The 19,605-nt window shown below is 44.8% G+C and overlaps 1 protein-coding gene across 2 annotated transcripts in view; it reads right to left on the minus strand.

Annotated features, from left to right (window-relative positions):
- LOC147121911 (dual specificity protein phosphatase CDC14A-like) overlaps window positions 1-19,605 on the minus strand; it is a 170,727-nt gene that overhangs the window by 96,413 nt on the left and 54,709 nt on the right. For both annotated transcript variants that reach the window (XM_085982485.1, XM_085982483.1), the window contains one exon: window positions 12,696-12,834. In XM_085982485.1, the coding sequence (XP_085838611.1) occupies window positions 12,696-12,834 (139 nt within the window). The remainder of the gene's footprint in view (window positions 1-12,695; window positions 12,835-19,605) is intronic.

Raw genomic sequence — 19,605 nt, forward strand, 5'->3', positions numbered from 1 at the left:
CATTGAATTCTTTCAGGAAGCTTTGGATTCCTTCGCCTCTGTTGATTGCATCAAGCATAGAGTTCAAAAAAATGTCTTTATACTTGCTCTTCATGGAGCGTAAAATTCCTTGGTCACAAGGCTGTATTAAAGATGTCACATTAGGGGGAAAGTTAATGCCGAAAACATAACTTTTCACAAGAAGTTCAGGAGGGGGATGTGCGGAGCAGTTGTCCAGGAACAATAAAATTTTGCAGTTTTCTTCCAGTCCAACTTGCCTGCAATGAGCTCGTGTCACTGGTACGAAGTGGTTATTGAACCAGTGAGAAAATATTCCTCTGGTTACCCATGCTTTCCTGCTCGCGTAATAATGCACAGGTAAATTGCATACACCTTTCAAACATCTCGGATGTTGGCTTTTTCCAATCACTACCAACTTTAACTTGTGTGTGCCTGCAGCATTGGCACACCCAAGAACAGTCAACCTGTCCTTAGCATCCTTAAAACCTGCTGGTGCACTCTCATCAGCCGTTGCTAATGTTTTTCTAGGAACGTAGCGCCAGAACAGAGCTGTTTCATCAGCATTGTAAATTTGTTCAGGACCGAGGTTTTCATCCGATATTATTTTTGCAAACTCATCTATGTAATTTTCAGCTGCTTCATGATCAGCAGAAGCTTTTTCACCAGATTTTCAGATATCTTATACCATGACGCTTCTTAAATTTATGCAGCCAACCTTCTGAATATTCACACTCAACTTCAATGTTCAGTTCTTCATGGTATATTCTAGCTTGCTTCATGACCATCAAACCAGTCAGTGGCACACGTTCACCTCTGCGTTGTCGAATCCACTCAATCAGCACACGGTCAAGATCTTCATTTTTTTCCCTATGCAATGTTTTCCTAATTTTCATTAGTTTATGGTCATCACTGTCAGTGTAAAATTTCAACAACTTGTCTTTCTGTTTCTTTAAGTCATATACGGTGGTACATCCCACACCATATTCTTCAGTAAGATGTCGCACAGACACACCACGATCAAGCTTCTGCAATAACTCCACTTTCTGCGATATCGATAATGAGCGACGCTTCCTTCTCTGCTTCTCACTGTTACCCATTGGGGTATCTGCAGCTCTTTTTAGCATTTTCACAAATTGTTAAAAGCCAGCAAATATCTAAGAGAGCAGCAAATATCTAAGAGAGCAGCAAGTATCACACAGAGCAGCATAACACCTGCGTGGGTCAAGCATCGGCAGCGTCGGGTCATGCTTTGCGCCACTTTCGGCTTTCAGAGGTTTTCTGGTTTCGGATGTGTGGATAAAGGATGGTACACTATCTCTTATCCGAAATTGGGTGGGGTTCGGCGGGGGTGGGGTACGGCGGGGGGGTCGGGGGTCGGGTTCGGCCGGGGGGTCGGGGGTGGGGGTCGGCGGGGGTCGTGGTTGTGCGCATTTCGGTTTTCAGAAGTCATGCTTTGCTCCACTTTCGGCTTTCAGAGGTTTTCTGGTTTCGGATGTGCGGATAAAGATTTCGGTTTTCAGAAGTGCGGAAAAATGCTACACTATCCCTTATCCGGCTAGGCCTGTAAGTCGTGCGCCACTCTGGTCATGTCGTGCGCACGACTTACGCTGACCGAAAAAACCTTCGGTTTTTAGAGGGTTTCGGTTTTCGGAAGTCCGGATAAAGGGTAGTCTACCTGTACTTGTATATAGTATTTAGGGTAAGTGAGAGGTTGTGTTTGTCTTCTAAAATGAAAGAAAGCATGATGAAGATCATAAAAAGAGTTGACCATAAAGAGGGTTGACAGTAAAGAGAGATAAAAATAAATGAACCTAATGTGTTAAACAAAAATCAAGTCAAACAGGAACATATTTCCAAGTTCGTTTCAACAAAATGTACCACTCATACAACGGTCACTGCCAGGGTAAAATTCTGAAAAACGACAGATCAAGAATATTAAGTGTTACCATGAAAACAGTGGCTAACCACCAGGTTTCCAATCTTAAAGATGTCAAGTCAAGAACATGGAGTGCACAACAAGGAAATGCAGCTTGCTGACTGCAATTTTCATAGTCTAAGAAATTTTCCCAAACTGTACCTGAAAACAGAAAGGTAAGGTAGTAGCATCAATAAATTTAAAACCTCAATTATGGTATTATGGACAATTACTGAGAACACAGTAATTCAGGTAGTCAATTGCAAAAACAGAATTTACAATTTACCATAATGTTTAAATATGTGAGTGTAATTTATTAAAATACAACTTCATGTGCAATATTTAAAATGTAAAGATTAAAAATAATGAGAGAAAGAAATGGGAACAAGTTAACAGAAGGAAATGCTTCAGCCAAAATAAATACACATGCACCTATGCCACTGTCTCATTAACAGACAGAAAACATGACATGTTGAGTGCTAGGAATCACTTTTTACTTTAAAAGGTAAGACATAGGTGATCAAGTCCTTTTTCGGAATTCCACAATTTTTTTGACAAGTCACCCCTGACGTAATAAAACTACGCACTTGGTTTAAGCATAAAGCAAGGCTTTAATCAACTTCTTTCAGAACATGGAAGTCTAGTTGTATTTCACTAGCTCCTTGTCTTACAAAATGTCCCTGGAAAGCTGGGGCCCACGCCCGAGTATTTATACTCCTTGGACGACGCCACCAGCTGGCCGTCCAGCATTATTTCATAAGTAGTTTCTTGAGATTTAAAACAGCCCCATTTCAGTGCAGTTACATAACCCAAGGGGAACACACTGCAAGGTGTATGGCTTCTTTGTTAGCACCAGATCATATCATTAACCATCCAGCTGGAAAATTAACTTGAAAGGATCCTTTTTTTTAAACCAAGCTAGATATTCACATTCCAATTTTGTTCCCAGTACATGCTACAATGTAATAAACAACCAATAAGCATTTGTATAGAAAATCCCCAGACGGATGTGATTTATATTAGTCTTTGTTGCAAAAACGTGAACAAATCTTTACCACAGTTTTTACAACCCAATATCAAAACTCACACTTGCCTAGAGATTTTGCATTCCATGGCATATTCCAGATTAGCATTTTGTGCTGAGATATTAAAACATAGCCAATACTCAATTAAAATACAGAAGGAAATACAGGTAGACTACCCTTTATCCGGACTTCCGAAAACCGAAACCCTCTAAAAACCGAAGGTTTTTTCGGTCAGCGTAAGTCCAGCGTAAGTCGTGCGCACGACCCCCCGCGGACCGCCGCCGGCCCCGACCCCCGCGGACCCCCGCCGGCCCCGACCCCCGCGGACCCCCCCGCGGACCCCCGCCGCCCCCGACCCCCGCCGACTTACGCTGAACGTCAGCGTAAGTCGTGCGCACGACCCCCCGCGGACCCCCGCCAGCCCGGCCCCCCCGCCGACCCCGACCCCCGCTGACCCCCCCGCCGACCCCGACCCCCGCCGACTTACGCTGAGCGTCAGCGTAAGTCGTGCGCACGACCCCCTGCCGACCCCCCCGGCCCCGACCCCCCGCCGACCCCGACCATAAGTCGGTGGGGGTCTGGGTCGGCGGGGGTCCGCGGGGGTGTCGGCGGCGGTCGGGGCCGGCGGGGGTCCGCGGGGGGTCGGGGCCGACGGGGGTCCGCGGGGGGGGGGGGGTCGGGGCCGGCGGGGGTCCGCGGGGGGGTCGTGCGCACGACTTACGCTGCGCGTCAGCGTAAGTCGTGCGCACGACCCCCCGCCGACCCCCCTTCCGAAATCCGAAATTCTCCGAAAACTGAAACACGGCTGGTCCCGAGGTTTTCAGATAAAGGATAGTCTACCTGTACCACCAGTCTGTAAAGATAAGGTCACTGCATTCATGTAAAAAAAGCAACCACATTTCAAGGAGACCCTCTTTACCCAGTTGACCCAGTTTATTGTCGCCAATGAAATGAATGAGTCCAGGTCTTCATGGCAAAACCTTTTAAATGCAGTTTAATAAAAAGGATACCACCAAATAAAGTGCCAGAAGCATGTATAGGAACCTTGTACATTCATTCCTGGCACTTAACACCATAATTCACTTTTACTTTTACTAGTAACCACGGAGTTTGGGATGTATGACTAAAACCCACTATAAAGAACAACTCTGTTAGAGCAAACTCAAGGAGCATGTCTTACCTATGAAGTTTTGTTGCATCATAAATTGATGATCTGGACTTCCTACAGAAGGTCTAGGAAAGGTCTGACGCACCGGCCAGAGACATACAAAATTAGTTAGATAAAATATCGAAGTGGGCAGAACAATGGTACGTAAAATTTACTATAAACAAGAAAGTGACATTTGCCCCGTGAATGGTGTCAAAATAGCCAAGGGTGGAGTTGAAAGTAATCAAGGGGTATTTGTAAACTTAATGCTTAAAATGTCCAATCACTGCTGAGCAAAGAAAAAAGCAAATAGAATGCTGAACTAAATAGAAAAGTACGAGTTATTAACTTATCTACCAAGCTTAAGATTCTGATCCATAAACGGTCATGTGTGCACTCCAATCACCAACATATAGCTAAGAAATAGCGAGGGGCGAAAAACATTAATAGGAGTGGTATATAGGCCTCCAAATAGTAAAATAGAGGTTAGGGAGGGCATCACGAGGGAAATTAGAGAAGCGTGCAATAAGAGCACAGCTGTCATCATAGGTGACTTTAACTTACATATAGATTGGACTAGCCTAATCAGTAAAAATAATGAGGAGGAGGAATTCCTTGAGTGTTTGAGGGATGGTTATCTGGATCAATATGTCGAGGAACCAACTCGGGAACAGGCTATATTGGACTGGGTACTGTGCAATGAGAAGGGACTAATCAGTAATCTTGTTGTACGGGGACCCTTGGGTCAGAGCGATCATAACATGATCGATTTCTCACTCGAAATGGAGAGCGAAGAAATTGACTCAGAGACTAAGGTCCTGAATTTAAACAAGGGGAATTATGATGCCATGAGACGGGAACTGAGTAGGTCTGATTGGACAACGTTCCTGGGAGGACTGGAGGTAGATAAACAATGGCAAACATTTAAAGATAGAATGACAAAATTGCAAAAATTGTTTATACCAATCTGGCATAAAAGGAAATCTAAAAAGGTGACTCAACCGTGGATAACAGGGGAAATTAGAGACAGCATAAAATCCAAAGATAGGGCGTATAAAATAGCCAAAAAAAGCGCCAGAGCGGAAGATTGGGAACAGTTTAAGATAGAGCAAAGGAGGGCAAAGGGCATAATCAAGAGGGGCAAAATAGCTTACGAAAACAAGCTGGCGGAAAATATAAAAACTAACTCCAAAAGCTTTTATAAGTATATCAAAAGGAAAAGACTGGTGAAAACCAAAGTTGGTCCATTGCAGTCAGATACGGGGGAATATATAATGGGAAATAAGGAAATGGCAGATCAACTAAATGCATACTTTGGGTCAGTCTTTACGAAGGAAGACACAAAAAACCTCCCTGGGATATCGGGAAAAATAGGGACATTGGCAAAGGAGGAACTGACGCAAATCAATATCTCTAAGGATATGGTGTTAAGGAAGCTAAAGGGATTGAAGGTGGACAAATCCCCAGGGCCTGATAACATGCATCCTAGGGTACTGAAGGAGGTGGCCCTAGAGATAGCGGATGCACTAAGGATGATTTTTCAGAATTCATTAGACTCGGGAACAGTGCCGATGGATTGGAGGGTAGCTAACGTTACCCCACTATTCAAAAAGGGGGGTAGGGAAAAAGCAGGTAATTACAGACCTGTAAGCCTTACATCAGTTGTGGGCAAAATGCTGGAGTCCATCATTAAGGATGAAATAGCGGAGCACTTAGCAAATGGGGACAGGATAGGACAGAGTCAACATGGATTTACAAAGGGTAAATCGTGCTTGACTAATCTATTGGAATTTTTTGAGGGAGTAACTGGTAGAATAGATGGGGGAGAGCCAGTAGATGTGGTGTACCTGGACTTCCAAAGGGCCTTCGATAAGGTCCCACATAAAAGATTAGCATGGAAAATTGAGGCTCATGGGATAAAGGGGAAAGTTTTGGCGTGGATAGGGAACTGGCTGTCAGATAGAAAACAGAGAGTTGGAATAAACGGCTCATTTTCTGAATGGCAGGCAGTAACAAGTGGGGTACCACAGGGATCTGTCCTGGGCCCCCAGCTGTTCACAATTTACATTAATGACCTGGATCAGGGAGTCGGATGCAGCATTTCCAAATTTGCAGACGACACTAAACTAGGAGGGGGGGTGGGCTCAGAGGAAGAGACCAGGAAGCTCCAGAGCGATTTGGACAGACTGGGCGATTGGGCGGATAAATGGCAGATGCACTATAATGTGGACAAGTGCGAAGTTATCCACCTTGGGTGCAGGAACGGGAGGGCAAATTATTATTTAAATGGCAATAGATTGGGAGAGGGGGAAGTACAGAGAGACCTGGGTGTTCTTGTACACCAGTCACTGAAGGCGAGCATGCAGGTGCAACAGGCGGTCAAGAAGGCAAACGGTATGCTGGCCTTCATAGCAAAAGGGTTAGAATACAGGAACAGGGATACCTTGCTGCAGCTGTACAGGGCACTGGTGAGACCACACCTCGAGTACTGTGTACAGTTTTGGTCGCCTCATCTGAGGAAGGATGTTCTTGCCATGGAGGGGGTGCAGCGGCGATTCACCAGGCTGATACCAGGAATGGCGGGAATGACCTATGAGGAGAGACTATGTAGTTTAGGGATGTACACACTGGAGTTTAGAAGATTGAGAGGGGACCTCATAGAAGTGTATAAAATTCTGACAGGTCTAGACAGACTGGATGCAGAAGGAATGTTTCCCTTGGCGGGTGAGAACAGAACTAGAGGACATAATTTAAGGATAAGGGCTAAACCATTTAGGACAGAGATGAGGGGGAATTTCTTCACTCAGAGAGTGGTGAACCTGTGGAACTCATTGCCACAGAGGGCAGTGTACGCCAGCTCATTAAATATATTTAAGAGGGAATTAGATATATTTCTACGGGCAAAAGGGGTTAAGGGTTACGGAGAGAAGGCGGGGACGGGATACTGAATTAAAGGATCAGCCATGATCTCATCGAATGGCGGAGCAGGCACGAAGGGCCGAATGGCCTACTCCTGCTCCTATCTTCTATGTATCTATGTATATTCCCATCAACATTGATTCTGTTGCAAAGAGTCATACAGAATGCAACATTTTTTTGAACTTTACACCTTCATGTTAATAAATCATGCAGTAACTAAGATTGTCGGTGAACTTGGCTTGCTGGTTTCACAGGTTTCAGTTGATCAAGACAAAAAATTATATTAAATATGATTAAAACTGCATTGACTCTATACCCATACTTTGACATGTTTACAAGTAGTAAAACGTATTTTAATCATGTTCCTCACAAATGGCTGGAGCCATTACAGGAGGAACTAAACAAGGGAGTATTGGCTTCAAATCAATTCAATTCACTCCCAATTGAGCAGTTATGAAATATCACTGTTGCAAACTGGAAGCGTGCCACTGGGAAGTTTGGACAGACAATTTTTTTTAAAGAAAAGATTTTCAATTCAAAAATTTTGGATCGAATCATTCAGAAATTAATCCATCCATTAATAAAAAGAAATTAGTCAATTGGTCTATAAAGAGAAAGTGGAAAATAGGTGGAAATCAACACTGACCAGTTGATATACACGATGAGGATTTCCATGCACACATCAATGGAACTCATTCATAATCCTCCACTAGAATGAACCACCTCCTATGTCCACAGAACGTGGACTAAAGCTCATACTTCAATAAAGTCAACTTTATAAAAGGATATAGGCCTAGAAATTCAGTATAGCCACTTTTGGGGCGGTAAAGTCGTGCGGCCGCTAAAGTTTGCGCCCGGCGCAAAGTCGAGCCCCCTTCGCCGATATTCAGTCGCATCACCCTAAGAGGTTGCTGCTGCGCTAAAACAGGTGATGCACGACTATCGTTAGGCGCTAAGCCGGCGGGCCGGGCGCTAACACCGGAAGTTGGGTGCAGGGCAGGTGTGGCGAGCTGCTGATTGACGGCAGACACTCTGGCTCCGGTGAGCTCTTAAAGGGGGAGGGTGGATTTGTTTTTTGACAGGCCGAGACTGGTGTATTGTGGTTTTGGGGAGGGCTTCTCTCCATCTGTTTGTTATCCACCACCACCACCACTCCATATCTACCTTTGTCTCTCACAAAGAGGCTGCCTTTTCTACTGCAGGAGTGCCCTTTAATTTGCGCTCCCCGCGGCCCGCATCGGCTGAGCACCGTTCGACTCAACAGTCGCTAGGGCCGCCAGGCGCACAATGGGGCGGCGCGACTGAAGTTCCGGTTTGGGGCGCCCAAAGGGCGTTGCACGAGGAAATGACGTCATGATCTGCGCGCGCAGCTGAGCGCGCGCAAAGACTTTGCGCTGGCGCTAAATGTCTACTGAAGTTGGGGCGAGGCGCAGATCGCGCTGCGCCCGGGCGCTAAGCGCCTAGCGCTCGACATCTACTCCTCCTAAGGCGCTAACGGCTGGCGCAACCAACTGAATTTCTAGGCCATAATCACTTGCATTTATAATAACACGTTATATCAAAATGTCTCAAATCACTTTGAAAATTGCAGCCATTCTGCACTAGCAATATCCACAAACAGGCAGTAAGATGAATGACCAGTTAATCAGGGAAATGTATTTGGTGGTGTTGGTTGAGGGAGGAATGTTGGCTAGGATTGCTTCGTTGAGTAATGGCATCTTCAAAGTCCAACTGAAGCACTAGAACAGGCAGATGGATCTCAGTTCAACATGGCACCTCCAACAATTCAAGACTCCTTTGGTATTGCACTACTACTTAAGCGCTGCACCCTGCCCAAAAAGTGGCTAGAACCACTCATTTCCCTACCAAGGACAATAGTCTGACTTGTCAGTTGCCCTCCTCCCAAACTGTGCTAGGAAGCCATACAAAGTCTAAGAATGTGTAAAGACAGGACACAAAATATCAGTTTCTGACTGCTGTAAGCTACTGTTGCATACTTAAATAAGTCAATGAGTTTATGTTAAGAAAGTGGAACACACGGGAGGTAAGAGGAGCAAGTTTTTATACATTAATACAACCCTTTTCAATTACGTTCAAACACTATGGACTTCCTCAAGTGCTGGGCAAATAAAAATAACTTTGCCCAATAGAAATGTAAATAGTGCAATTTACAGCAAAATGCATCACTACTTGCGTAAAAAGTGACAAGCAGCTGTTTCTCTCCCCAGGCATCAAGGTAGTAGGCCAGAAATTCAGATCGGGGGCTTGCCGCGCGTGCAAGCGCCTGATATGCACTTACCCGACGCGCTGGCCATTGACCTCCAGGGACACCTGGAATTCGATTTTGAAAAAGAAGAATCCCGGGCAGCGTATGACGTCACGCCACCCAGGAGTGCAGCCAGCGCGAAGCCTGTAGCGCGCTGTGCAACTGAGACACGCCCCTTGAGGTCTCAGTTTAACAGGACACGCCCCCAATGTTTCTGCCAAGCTGCTAAGCATTTTTACATGCAAAGCAGCAGTTTAAATAGGTTTTTGGAAGTTTTTTGAAGATTTTGGTAACTTTTATAAACTTTTAAAAACGTTTACATTATTTTGAAGAATCTGAAGTAGTTTTAAACAGAATTAAAGCAATTTAAAGACTTTTAAAAGCCCTAAAAGAATTTTTTTAATTCCATTTATTTATTTAGCAATGTCGTCGTCATACGTGTCTTCACACTGTTCCCTTTGGGGAACTGTATGAAGTGGTGGAAGGATTTATGGCCATGATTAACGCTCATTCCGTGACCGTAACCATCTTTGAACCAGCCATTAGGGCGGTTAGTCCTATGGCGGGAGGGTTTTACGGGCTCCCACAAGCTATACAAGGAGGGGGGGCCACCCACACCCACAAATATCCCACTGGATGTCAACCCAGAATTTAGAGCCGGAGCTCCGACTCCACTTGCCGGGACTGTCTGGAGCGGGGTTCAAAACCCTACCCTGATCTGGCCCAGCGGCGGGGATCCTACCGCTATGCCAAAGGCCCAATCCGATTAGCAAAGTGAAATGGCTGGAATGAGCACAATTCACGGCATTAAAAGAACTCACAATTGAACTGATGATGACCTCAGCAATCTCCTCAAGGAGGTGGAGGCGCAGCGCCTGCTCATCATTGGTAATGAGAAGTCAAAGGCGCCGCAAAAAGGGCAGATGATAGCTTGGTCTTTCAAGTGGCAGCATAGGGCTCCAGTCACGGGGAGGGAAAAGGCGCAGGAAATGTATGGGTGTCACCTTTTGTGCGGAGTGGGCCTTTTGCGTAGCAGTAAGCATCCCTGCCGCTGGGCCAGAAGGAGTAGGGTTTCGAACCCCACTCCAGACAGTCCCGGCAAGTGGAGTCGGAGCTCCAACTATAAATTCTGGGTGGACATCCAGCGGGATACTTGCGTCCGTGGGTGTGGGTGGCCCCCCCCCCCCTCAGATGGGTTGTGGGAGCCCGTAAAACCCTCACGCCATAGGACTAACCACCCTAATGGCTGGTTCAAAGATGGTTACGGTCACGGAATGAGCGTTAATCACGGCCATAAATCCTTCCACCACTTCATACAGTTCCCGAAAGGGAACAGTGTGAGGATACGTACGACGATGACCTCTTGCGCAATGCACCTCCTTGGACCCTCAGTCGCAGATGCGAGGGGGCAAATCGTGCAATTGTTAAATTTTTCATTTTATTGACATGTAAAATGTTGGCCCAGTAATTCCCTTCCAAATGCGCGAGTACGGTCGGGGTACTTACGCGTCTGGCCGGAGGAAATGCCGGTTTTCAGCATGCACAGTGCATGTGGGGAAAACCGGCATTTCCTGTCCTCTGAACGAAGGGGTTCAGAGGCAGAACGCGTGCGACTGCACAGGCAGCGCGTGCGCAGTAAAATTCGCCGCTTTCATTCATGCTTTCAGTGAGGTCAAGTCCTTACAACTTACACATGAATAAAGCATGGGTACAGTTGCTCCAGAGGCTGCGGAGGAAGATATTTCTTATCGTGGAGCTTCTGAAAGTATGTATGTCTGTATATATTCCTTTGCGTGTTATGTATATATTCCTTTACTTATGTGTATGAATGTATTATTTAATTATGACTTTCAGAGAAAGTAACTTATTGGAAAATCATAATTAAAAACATACATTCATACACATAAGTAAAGGAATATAAAACATACATACATATATGTAAAGGAATATATGCGGACATACATACATAATTACTTATTACTGATGAAAAGTTTCTTTCTTAAAAGTGCTGGAAATGTTACATTACTCATTTTAGAACACTCATTTTCACATTCCATTCACACAGCCACAATTGCTCCTTCTACCTACCGTTCTGAAAACCCGTTTAAAAAAAAAAATGTTAACTTTAAAACTTACTTAAAATTTCTTAAAATAACTTCCCTCCCTTTCCCAAACAAAAATATTGCCTTTCAGAAGCTCCACGATAAAATATATCTTCCTCCGCAGCCTTGGAACAACTTTACACATGCTTTTTTCAAGTGTAACTTGTAAGGACTTACCCTCACTGAATCCATGAATGAAATCGACGAAGTTCACTGCGCAAGCGCTGCCTGTGCAGTCGCACGCGCTGTGCCTCTGAACCCCTTCGTTCAGAGGACTGGAAATGCCGGCGTTCCCCGCATGCGCTGTGCATGCTGAACGCCGGCATTTCCACCGGCCAGATGCGTGAGTACCCAGACCGTACTCACGCATTTGGACCCGAATTTCTGGCCCATTGTTTCTAACGCTTTTAAATTTGTATTGGGCTGTTGGTCAATGGCTCACTGCTTAGGCAAATTAGTGTAAAAGTTAAACTACAACCAACAACATTGATTTGCTCACAAAGTCTGCCTTAAACAAAACACCTGATAAACTGAAAATACAATGCCAATGTCCTTTTAGCAGCTTCACTCGTTAGAGAAAACTATCACTAATGCGGGACATTCAAAGAAATATTGATGCCTTTGATATTAAACATTTTAAGATGCATTTAAAAAGGTATAAAAATAATAATTTCTGCAAGTACAAAATAATTAGGATTTACTTTCCTCACTCAAAAGCAATATGATCGGCTTTCATCTGATTGCTCTGTGAAAACCACTCGATACTGCTACCGAACTTAAATTTCCAACATCTGCAAAAGCAGAAGACTCTGTGGCCATCCAAGGTTTGGTGTGGCCAAGAGCTGGAGAAGCTGAATAGCAGTCTTGAACATGCTTTAACATTTGCACAAAAGATTGGTTTATCCCATGCATAGTACCTGCAAGTTTCTGCTTTCGAGCAAGCAGTACAGTACAGGCCAGTCATTTCAATACCATACATACTATACTTGGGAGTTGGGACAAATCTGCACAAGGATGACCTGAAACAAAAAATTCCAAACAATCCAAGCCAAACATTTCCAATAAAAGTATAGCTGAAAATTATTCTACACAATATTTTGCTTCAGCATTATACAGGAATTACATTTGTGTCTCTGAAGTTGTAACAATCCACAATAAAGAAAACAAATCCTGAGTAGGTTTGTAGCAAAATTCAGTACTTTTCTTGGGCTGGTTGCTGTCTTTAGAGCAATGAGAAAAAGTGTCCCCTCAATCTATACAACAATCCTTTCTGCATTGCTACATAAAATATTTTCAATTACAAGATAAACTCGTCACTTACTCCTCCAAGAAGTGCTGCTGTGGGCCTATTATAGATCCTGGTCGACATATCCTAATCCATCCTATGGCTTCTGCTGCAGTGAATCTGTAGTGTTTCATTATGTAACAGGCTATTAATGTGCCCGTTCTTCCCAAACCAGCTGAAATGAAGGAAGATTGGTTATGTGTCTACATAATTACATCAGCTTTTATCCCAAATAAGTAATATACAACACTAAACTAGGATCAATTTAAATCAAATTGTACTAAATTTGATTTTGAATTAATGCACCTTACTGTGAAACTCATAGCTGAGGCATTAATATAGTTGGCTACATTACAATGCAACACCATCAAGCATTTGTTATGGCAACAGCTCCGCCATGTGGTAGGAAGCAAAGGGTAATAGTCGACAGGCGTTTTTGTGACTGGAAGGCGGTTTCCAGTGGAGTTCCGCAGGGCTCAGAACTCGGTCCCTTGCTTTTTGCGGTCTAGATCAATGATTTAGATTTCAATGTAGGGGGCATGATTAAGAAATTTGCAGATGATACAAAAATTGGCCGTGTGGTTGATAGCGAGGAAGAAAGCTGTAGACTGCAGGAAGATATCACTAGTCAGGTGGGCAGAAAAGTGGCGAATGGAATTCCATCCGGAGAAGTGTGAGGTAATGCATTTGGGGAGGGCTAACAAGGAAAGGGAATACACATTAAATGGTAGGGTACTGAGACGCGTAGAGGAACAAAGTGACCTTGGAGTGCATGTTCACAGATCCCTGAAGGTTGCAAGGCAGGTAGGTAAGGTGGTTAAGAAGGCATACGGGAGATTTTCCTTTATTAGCCGAGGCATAGAATATAAGAGCAGGGAGTTTATGCTTGAACTATATAAAACACTAGTTAGGCCATAGCTAGAGTACTGCGTACAGTTCTGGTCAGTACATTACAGGAAAGATGCAATTGCACTAGAGAGGGTACAGAGGAGATTTACGAAGATGTTGCCAGTGTTAGAATAAAATTTTGCTGGAAAAGACACAAACAACAAATTCGCTGACTGGGACTAATTGAATCACTGCACAATGAGACATGCCACGCCAACGCATGGCTGGAACAAAGTTCATCTCGTGTCCTGTTATCACAGTCCCAAGAACTAACAAGGTTCACTGGTATCCTATTATCAAACTAATCACATTCCGCCGGTGACGCGAACGAAACAAGACGAAACGAAGACCTTTCACAATCACTGAGAACTAACAAGGTTCACTGGTATCCCATTATCGAACTAATCACATTCCACCAGTGACGCGGATGAAACAAGACGAAACGAAGACCTTTCGCAATCACTGAAGAGGCAGAATTGGCAACACGAGTGTGTAAACTCCTGACTGGAGGAAAATAACGATATGCGCTAATAAACGAATTGATTGGATGAATATAAATGATCTAAAACCAACTTCTTGGAATTGTATATAAGCTCGGCACGTACTACAATCGAGGAGAAGGTGCTCTCGCAGACCACGTGGTTGCACACGCTTCTCCCAGAGCTCTGTCATTTAATAAAGTTGTCTCTCTTACTCAAAGTCTAGTTTCCGAGGAATCATTTTTCCTACAACACCAGGACTGGAGAATTTTAGCTATGAGGAAAGATTGGATAGGCTGGGGTTGTTTTCTTTGGAACACAGGAGGCTGAGGGGAGACTTAATTGAGGTGTATAAAATTATGAGGGGCCTAGATAGAGTGGATAGGAAGGACCTATTTCCCTAAGCAGAGAGGTCAATAACCAAAGGGCACAGATTTAAAGTAATTGGTAGAAGGATTAGAGGGGAGTTGAGGAGAACGTTTTTCACCCAGAAGGTGGTGGGGGTCTGGAACACTGCCTAAAAGGGTGGTAGAGGCAGAAACCCTCATCACATTTAAAAAGTACTTGGATATGCACTTTAAGTGCTGTAACTTACAAGGCTACGGACCAAGAGTTGGAAAGTGGGATTAGGGTGGATAGCTCTTTTGCGGCCAGCACAGACACGATGGGCCGAATAGCCTCCTTCTGGGCCATAAATTTCTATGATTCTATGCGAGATACAGCATGCTATTATTAAATGAACAGTACTTTTTGCAAAATTTCTCAAACACATAGGAAAGGAATGTTTTAAAAAGTACGATTAATGTTAGGGAACAATTTAGGAAACTACTTGAATCCAAGGTTGTCTGCAGTTTTGGTAAAGCATTATTTGGAACTAATCATTATGTACTTCCAGGTCAATGGGAAGTGTATTTTCACCAACTCGACCAAATATGGTACGTCATAAGCCATTTTACACAATTTTATACGGTGCAATATTTATTTTAATGTCCATTACTTAATTGAAGTTATTACATAATCATTGTTAATAACTGGAGTCTAAAAGTTCAATTCAACAAAATATTAACTTTTGTTCAAATTAAGACTGTATTTGCAGTACAACTTCAGCACCTGTGCATGGTAGTTTTGGCTTTGCACCAATGCTAAACAAACGCTTGCAATTTCCACGGGTTTCTCCCACTCTAACTTGGACGGAAACTTCCCCCATTTATGCCATTTCTCCAGGGTTTCCGACAAAGTTACAGCGGGAGATTTGGGAAGTCCTGTAGAAATTCTTCCTCACCTAGTGTAAACCTAGTGTTGCGACCCAAACAAATGCTGAAGCAAAGCAGTGCCCAACTCTAGATTCAAGCTGCATTCACAACACATATGTGGTGCAAATGCACACAAGTGTACAGGATCTCTACAAAAGCTGAGTGTGAAAAACAACAGAACATCTTAAGACTTCAATGTCATTGTTTCTGTGGATTCAATTAAAAATTTCATATACATTCAATAATAACATTTAAAATCCAATGAACATATAGAATTGACAGACAGAAAAAGACCAGTTGGTCCATGAAGTCTGCCTCACCACCGCACCCCCCCATGTAATCTCCAGGGAGAGGCAAAAAAAACAGGGCTATTAAGGAAAAAATATTCTGGAAAATTCTTCACCAACCCACTAAGGCAATCAAAACCAGATCAGGAGATCACATGCACCATGTTAGCATTTTAGTGAATAAAAAATAGGAAATACAACAATATTGAAATATTTTACAGTCTTTAATGGACTCTGAGAAAAAATAAAACTAATTATTTGAAACAAATAGTTTGGGTGCTGTGCATTCCACAGGACGTCAGTATCATTTGCAACCATTAAAAACATCAGTGAAAACCTAATTCCACTAGTTTGGCTTTAATGCAGGTGCTGTTAATTTTGTAGAAGACTTCAAAAAATGTGATCAGTTGCAAAGAATCACCAATACACTTCAGTCTAATTCTACTCATTTCAGCTTTTTAATGTTTTATGAATGACTATGTCTGCAGGAATAACATCTTGAGGTGCAAGTGAGCAGAATTAGCACAAACGCACTCAGCTGATAATATGTCTATACTGGGTTAATGACTGTATCTGTTAATCATGAAGAAATTACTCGGCTATCTGCAATATGTATTTATAGCATGGAGCTGCTTTTATCTGTACATGGAATTTTACGGCTTTGTCAGTGACAGCGTCCTGTAAACAAATCTGTAATAGCTGCTATTCATATTCAATGATCGACAGGGCTCCAGAAAAATGCTGATAAAGTTAGCTCAAGAAAGTATTTAAAGAGCGCCTTACAAGACCTCTGGACATTCCAAAGCGCTTTGCAGCCAATTGGTATACCTATCAATTCATCCAATGAAAAGCGACGAGTTAAGAAAGTAACTATAGGTTTTTATTGGCTAAATAACAGAGCCCACCCTCGTGGGTGATCGGATCCAACAAGGAGGAATACCAGCCAGTCGACCACCTTTATACCTGGGCAGGTAGGTGGAGCCATGGGCGGAGTCAGCAGTGGTCAGCCCAGGTATAACAGCGTGACAAGAGGCGACCTCGTATAGTGATACAACAGTGTGAACAGTGATAACCATAGAGTAACGATATAACAGTGATAACTATAGTGTAACGATAGTGAACGACAAAAGTGGTTTACCACACCAATCAAGTTTTTTTTTAAGTGAACAATAAAAATAAAACCGGACAGACCACCCGGCATCGACCTCGGCACCGGCTACGGACACGATAACGGCACACCCAGCCCAGTCAACCCTGCAAAGTCCTCCTCACCAACAACTGGGGACTTGTGCTAAAATTGGGAGAGCTGTCCCACAGACTAGTCAAGCAACAGCCTGACATAGTCACACTCTTAGAATCATACTTTTCAGCAAATGTCCCAAACTCCTCCATCACCATCCCTTGGGTATGTCCTGTCCCACCAGCAGGACAGACCCACCAGGGGTGGCGGCACAGTGATATACAGTCAGAAGGAGTGACCCTGGGAATCCTCAACATTGACTGAAGTCTCAACCGAAGTCTCATGGCTTCAGTTCAAGGATTGGGAAGGAAACATCCTGCTGATTACCACCTACCGCCCTCCCTCATGTTGAACACCACTTGGAAGAAGCACTGAGAGTAGCAAGGGCACAGAATGTACTCTGGGTGGGGGACTTCAATGTCCATCACCAAGGGTGGCTCGATAGCACCACTACTGACCGAGCTGGCCGAGTCCTGAAGGACATAGCTGCCAGTCTGGGCCTGCGACAGGTGGTGAGAGAACCAACATGAGGGAAAAACCTACTTGACCTTGTCCTCACCAATCTACCTGTCGCAGGTGCATCTGTCCATGACAGTATTGGTAGCACTGACCACCGCACAGTTATTGCGCAGACAAAGTCCCATCTTCACACAGAGGACACCCTCCATCGTGTTGTGTGGCACTACCACCGGGCTAATTGGGATAGATTCAGAACAGATCTAGCAGCTCAAAACTGGGCATCCATGAGGCGCTGTGGACCATCAGCAGCAGCAGAATTGTATTCCACCACAATCTGTAACCTCCTGGCCCAGCATATCCCTCACGCTACCATTACCATCAAGCCAGGGGACCAACCCTGGTTCAATAAGGAGTGTAGAAGAGCATGCCAGGAGGAGCACCAGGCGTACCTAAAAATGCGGTTCCAACCTGGGGAAGCTGCAACACAGGACTACATGCATGCTAAAAAGCAGATGCAGCATGCTACAGACAGAGCTAAGCGATCCCACAATCAATGGATCAGATCAAAGCACTGCAGTCCTACCACATCCAGTCGTGAATGGTGGTGGACCATTAAACAACTAATGGGAGGAGGAGGCTTCATGAATATCCCCATCCTCAATGATGGTGGAGCCCAGCACGTGGGTGCAAAAGGCAAAGCTGAACCGTCTGCAACCATCTTCAGCCAGAAGTACCGAGTGGATGATCCATATCGGCCTCCTCTGGAGGTCCCCACCACCACAGAAGTCAGTCTTCAGCCAATGCGATTTCATGTGATCTCAAGAAACGGCTGAGCGCACTGGATACAGCAAAAGCTGTGGGCCCTGACAACATCCCGGCTGTCGTGCTGAAGACTTGTGCCCCAGAACTAGCCGCACCTCTAGCCAAACTGTTCCAGTACAGCTATAACACTGGCATCTATCCGACAATGTGGAAAACTGCCCAGGTATGTCCTGTCCACAAAAAGCAAGACAAATCCAATCCAGCCAATTACCGCCCGATCAGTCTACTCTCGATCATCAGCAAAATGATGGAAGGTGTCGTCGACAGTGCCATCAAGCAGCACTTACTCACCAATAACCTGCTCACTGATGCCCAGTTTGGGTTCTGCCAGGACCACTCGGCTCCAGACCTCATTACAGCCTTAGTCCAAACATGGACAAAAGAGCTGAATTCCAGAGGTGAGCCGAGAGTGACTGCCCTTGACATCAAGGCAGCATTTGACTGAGTGTGGCATCAAGGAGCTGTAGTAAAACTGAAGTCAATGGGAATCGGTGGGGAGGGGTGGCGGGAAAGGTACTCTCCACTGGCTGGAGTCATACCTAGCACAAAGGAAGATGGCTGTGGTGGTTGCAGTTCAATCATCACAGCCCCAGGACATCGCTGCAGGAGTTCCTCAGTGCAGTGTCCGAGGCCCAACCATCTTCAGCTGCTTCATCAATGACCTTCCCTCCATCATAAGGTCAGAAGTGGGGATGTTCGCTGATGACTGCACAGTGTTCAGTTCCATTCGCATCTCCTCAGATAATGAAGCAGTCCATGCCCGCATGCAGCAAGACCTGGATGACATTCAGGCTTGGGCTAATAAGTGGCAGGTAACATTTGCTCCACACAAGTGCCAGGCAATGACTATCTCCAACAAGCGAGCATCTAACCACCGCTGCTTGACATTCGATGGCATTAGCATAGCAGAATCCCCACCATCAATAACCTGGGGGGGGGGGGGGGTCACCATTGACCCGAAACTTAACTGGACCAGCCACATAAATACTGTGGTAACAAGAGCAGGTCAGAGGCTGGGTATTCTGCGGCGTGTGTCTCACTTCCTGACTCCCCAAAGCCTTTCTACCATCTACAAGGCACAAGTCAGGAGTGTGATGGAATACTCTGCACTTGCCTGGATGAGTGCAGCTCCAACAACACTCAAGAAGCTCGACACCATCCAGGACAAAACAGCCCGCTTGATTAGCACCCCATCCACCACCTTAAACATTCACTCCCTCCACCACCGGCGTACGGTGGCTGCAGTCTGTACCATCTACAAGATGCACTGCAGCAACTCGCCAAGGCTTCTTTGGCAGCACCTCCCAAACCCGCGACCTCTTCCACCTAGAAAGACAACGGCAGTAGGCGCATGGGAACACCACCACCTCCAAGTTCCCCTCCAAGTCACACATCATCTTGACTTGGAAGTATATCGCCGATCCTTCATCGTTGCTGGGTCAAAATCCTGAAACTCCCTCCCTAACAGCACTGTGGGAGTACCTTCACCACACAGACTGCAGCGGTTCAAGAAGGCTG

This window comes from Somniosus microcephalus, chromosome 3, assembly GCF_052327205.1.
Source record: "Somniosus microcephalus isolate GS21.2 chromosome 3, FLI_Smic_1.0, whole genome shotgun sequence".
In the NCBI taxonomy this organism is placed as follows: domain Eukaryota; kingdom Metazoa; phylum Chordata; class Chondrichthyes; order Squaliformes; family Somniosidae; genus Somniosus; species Somniosus microcephalus.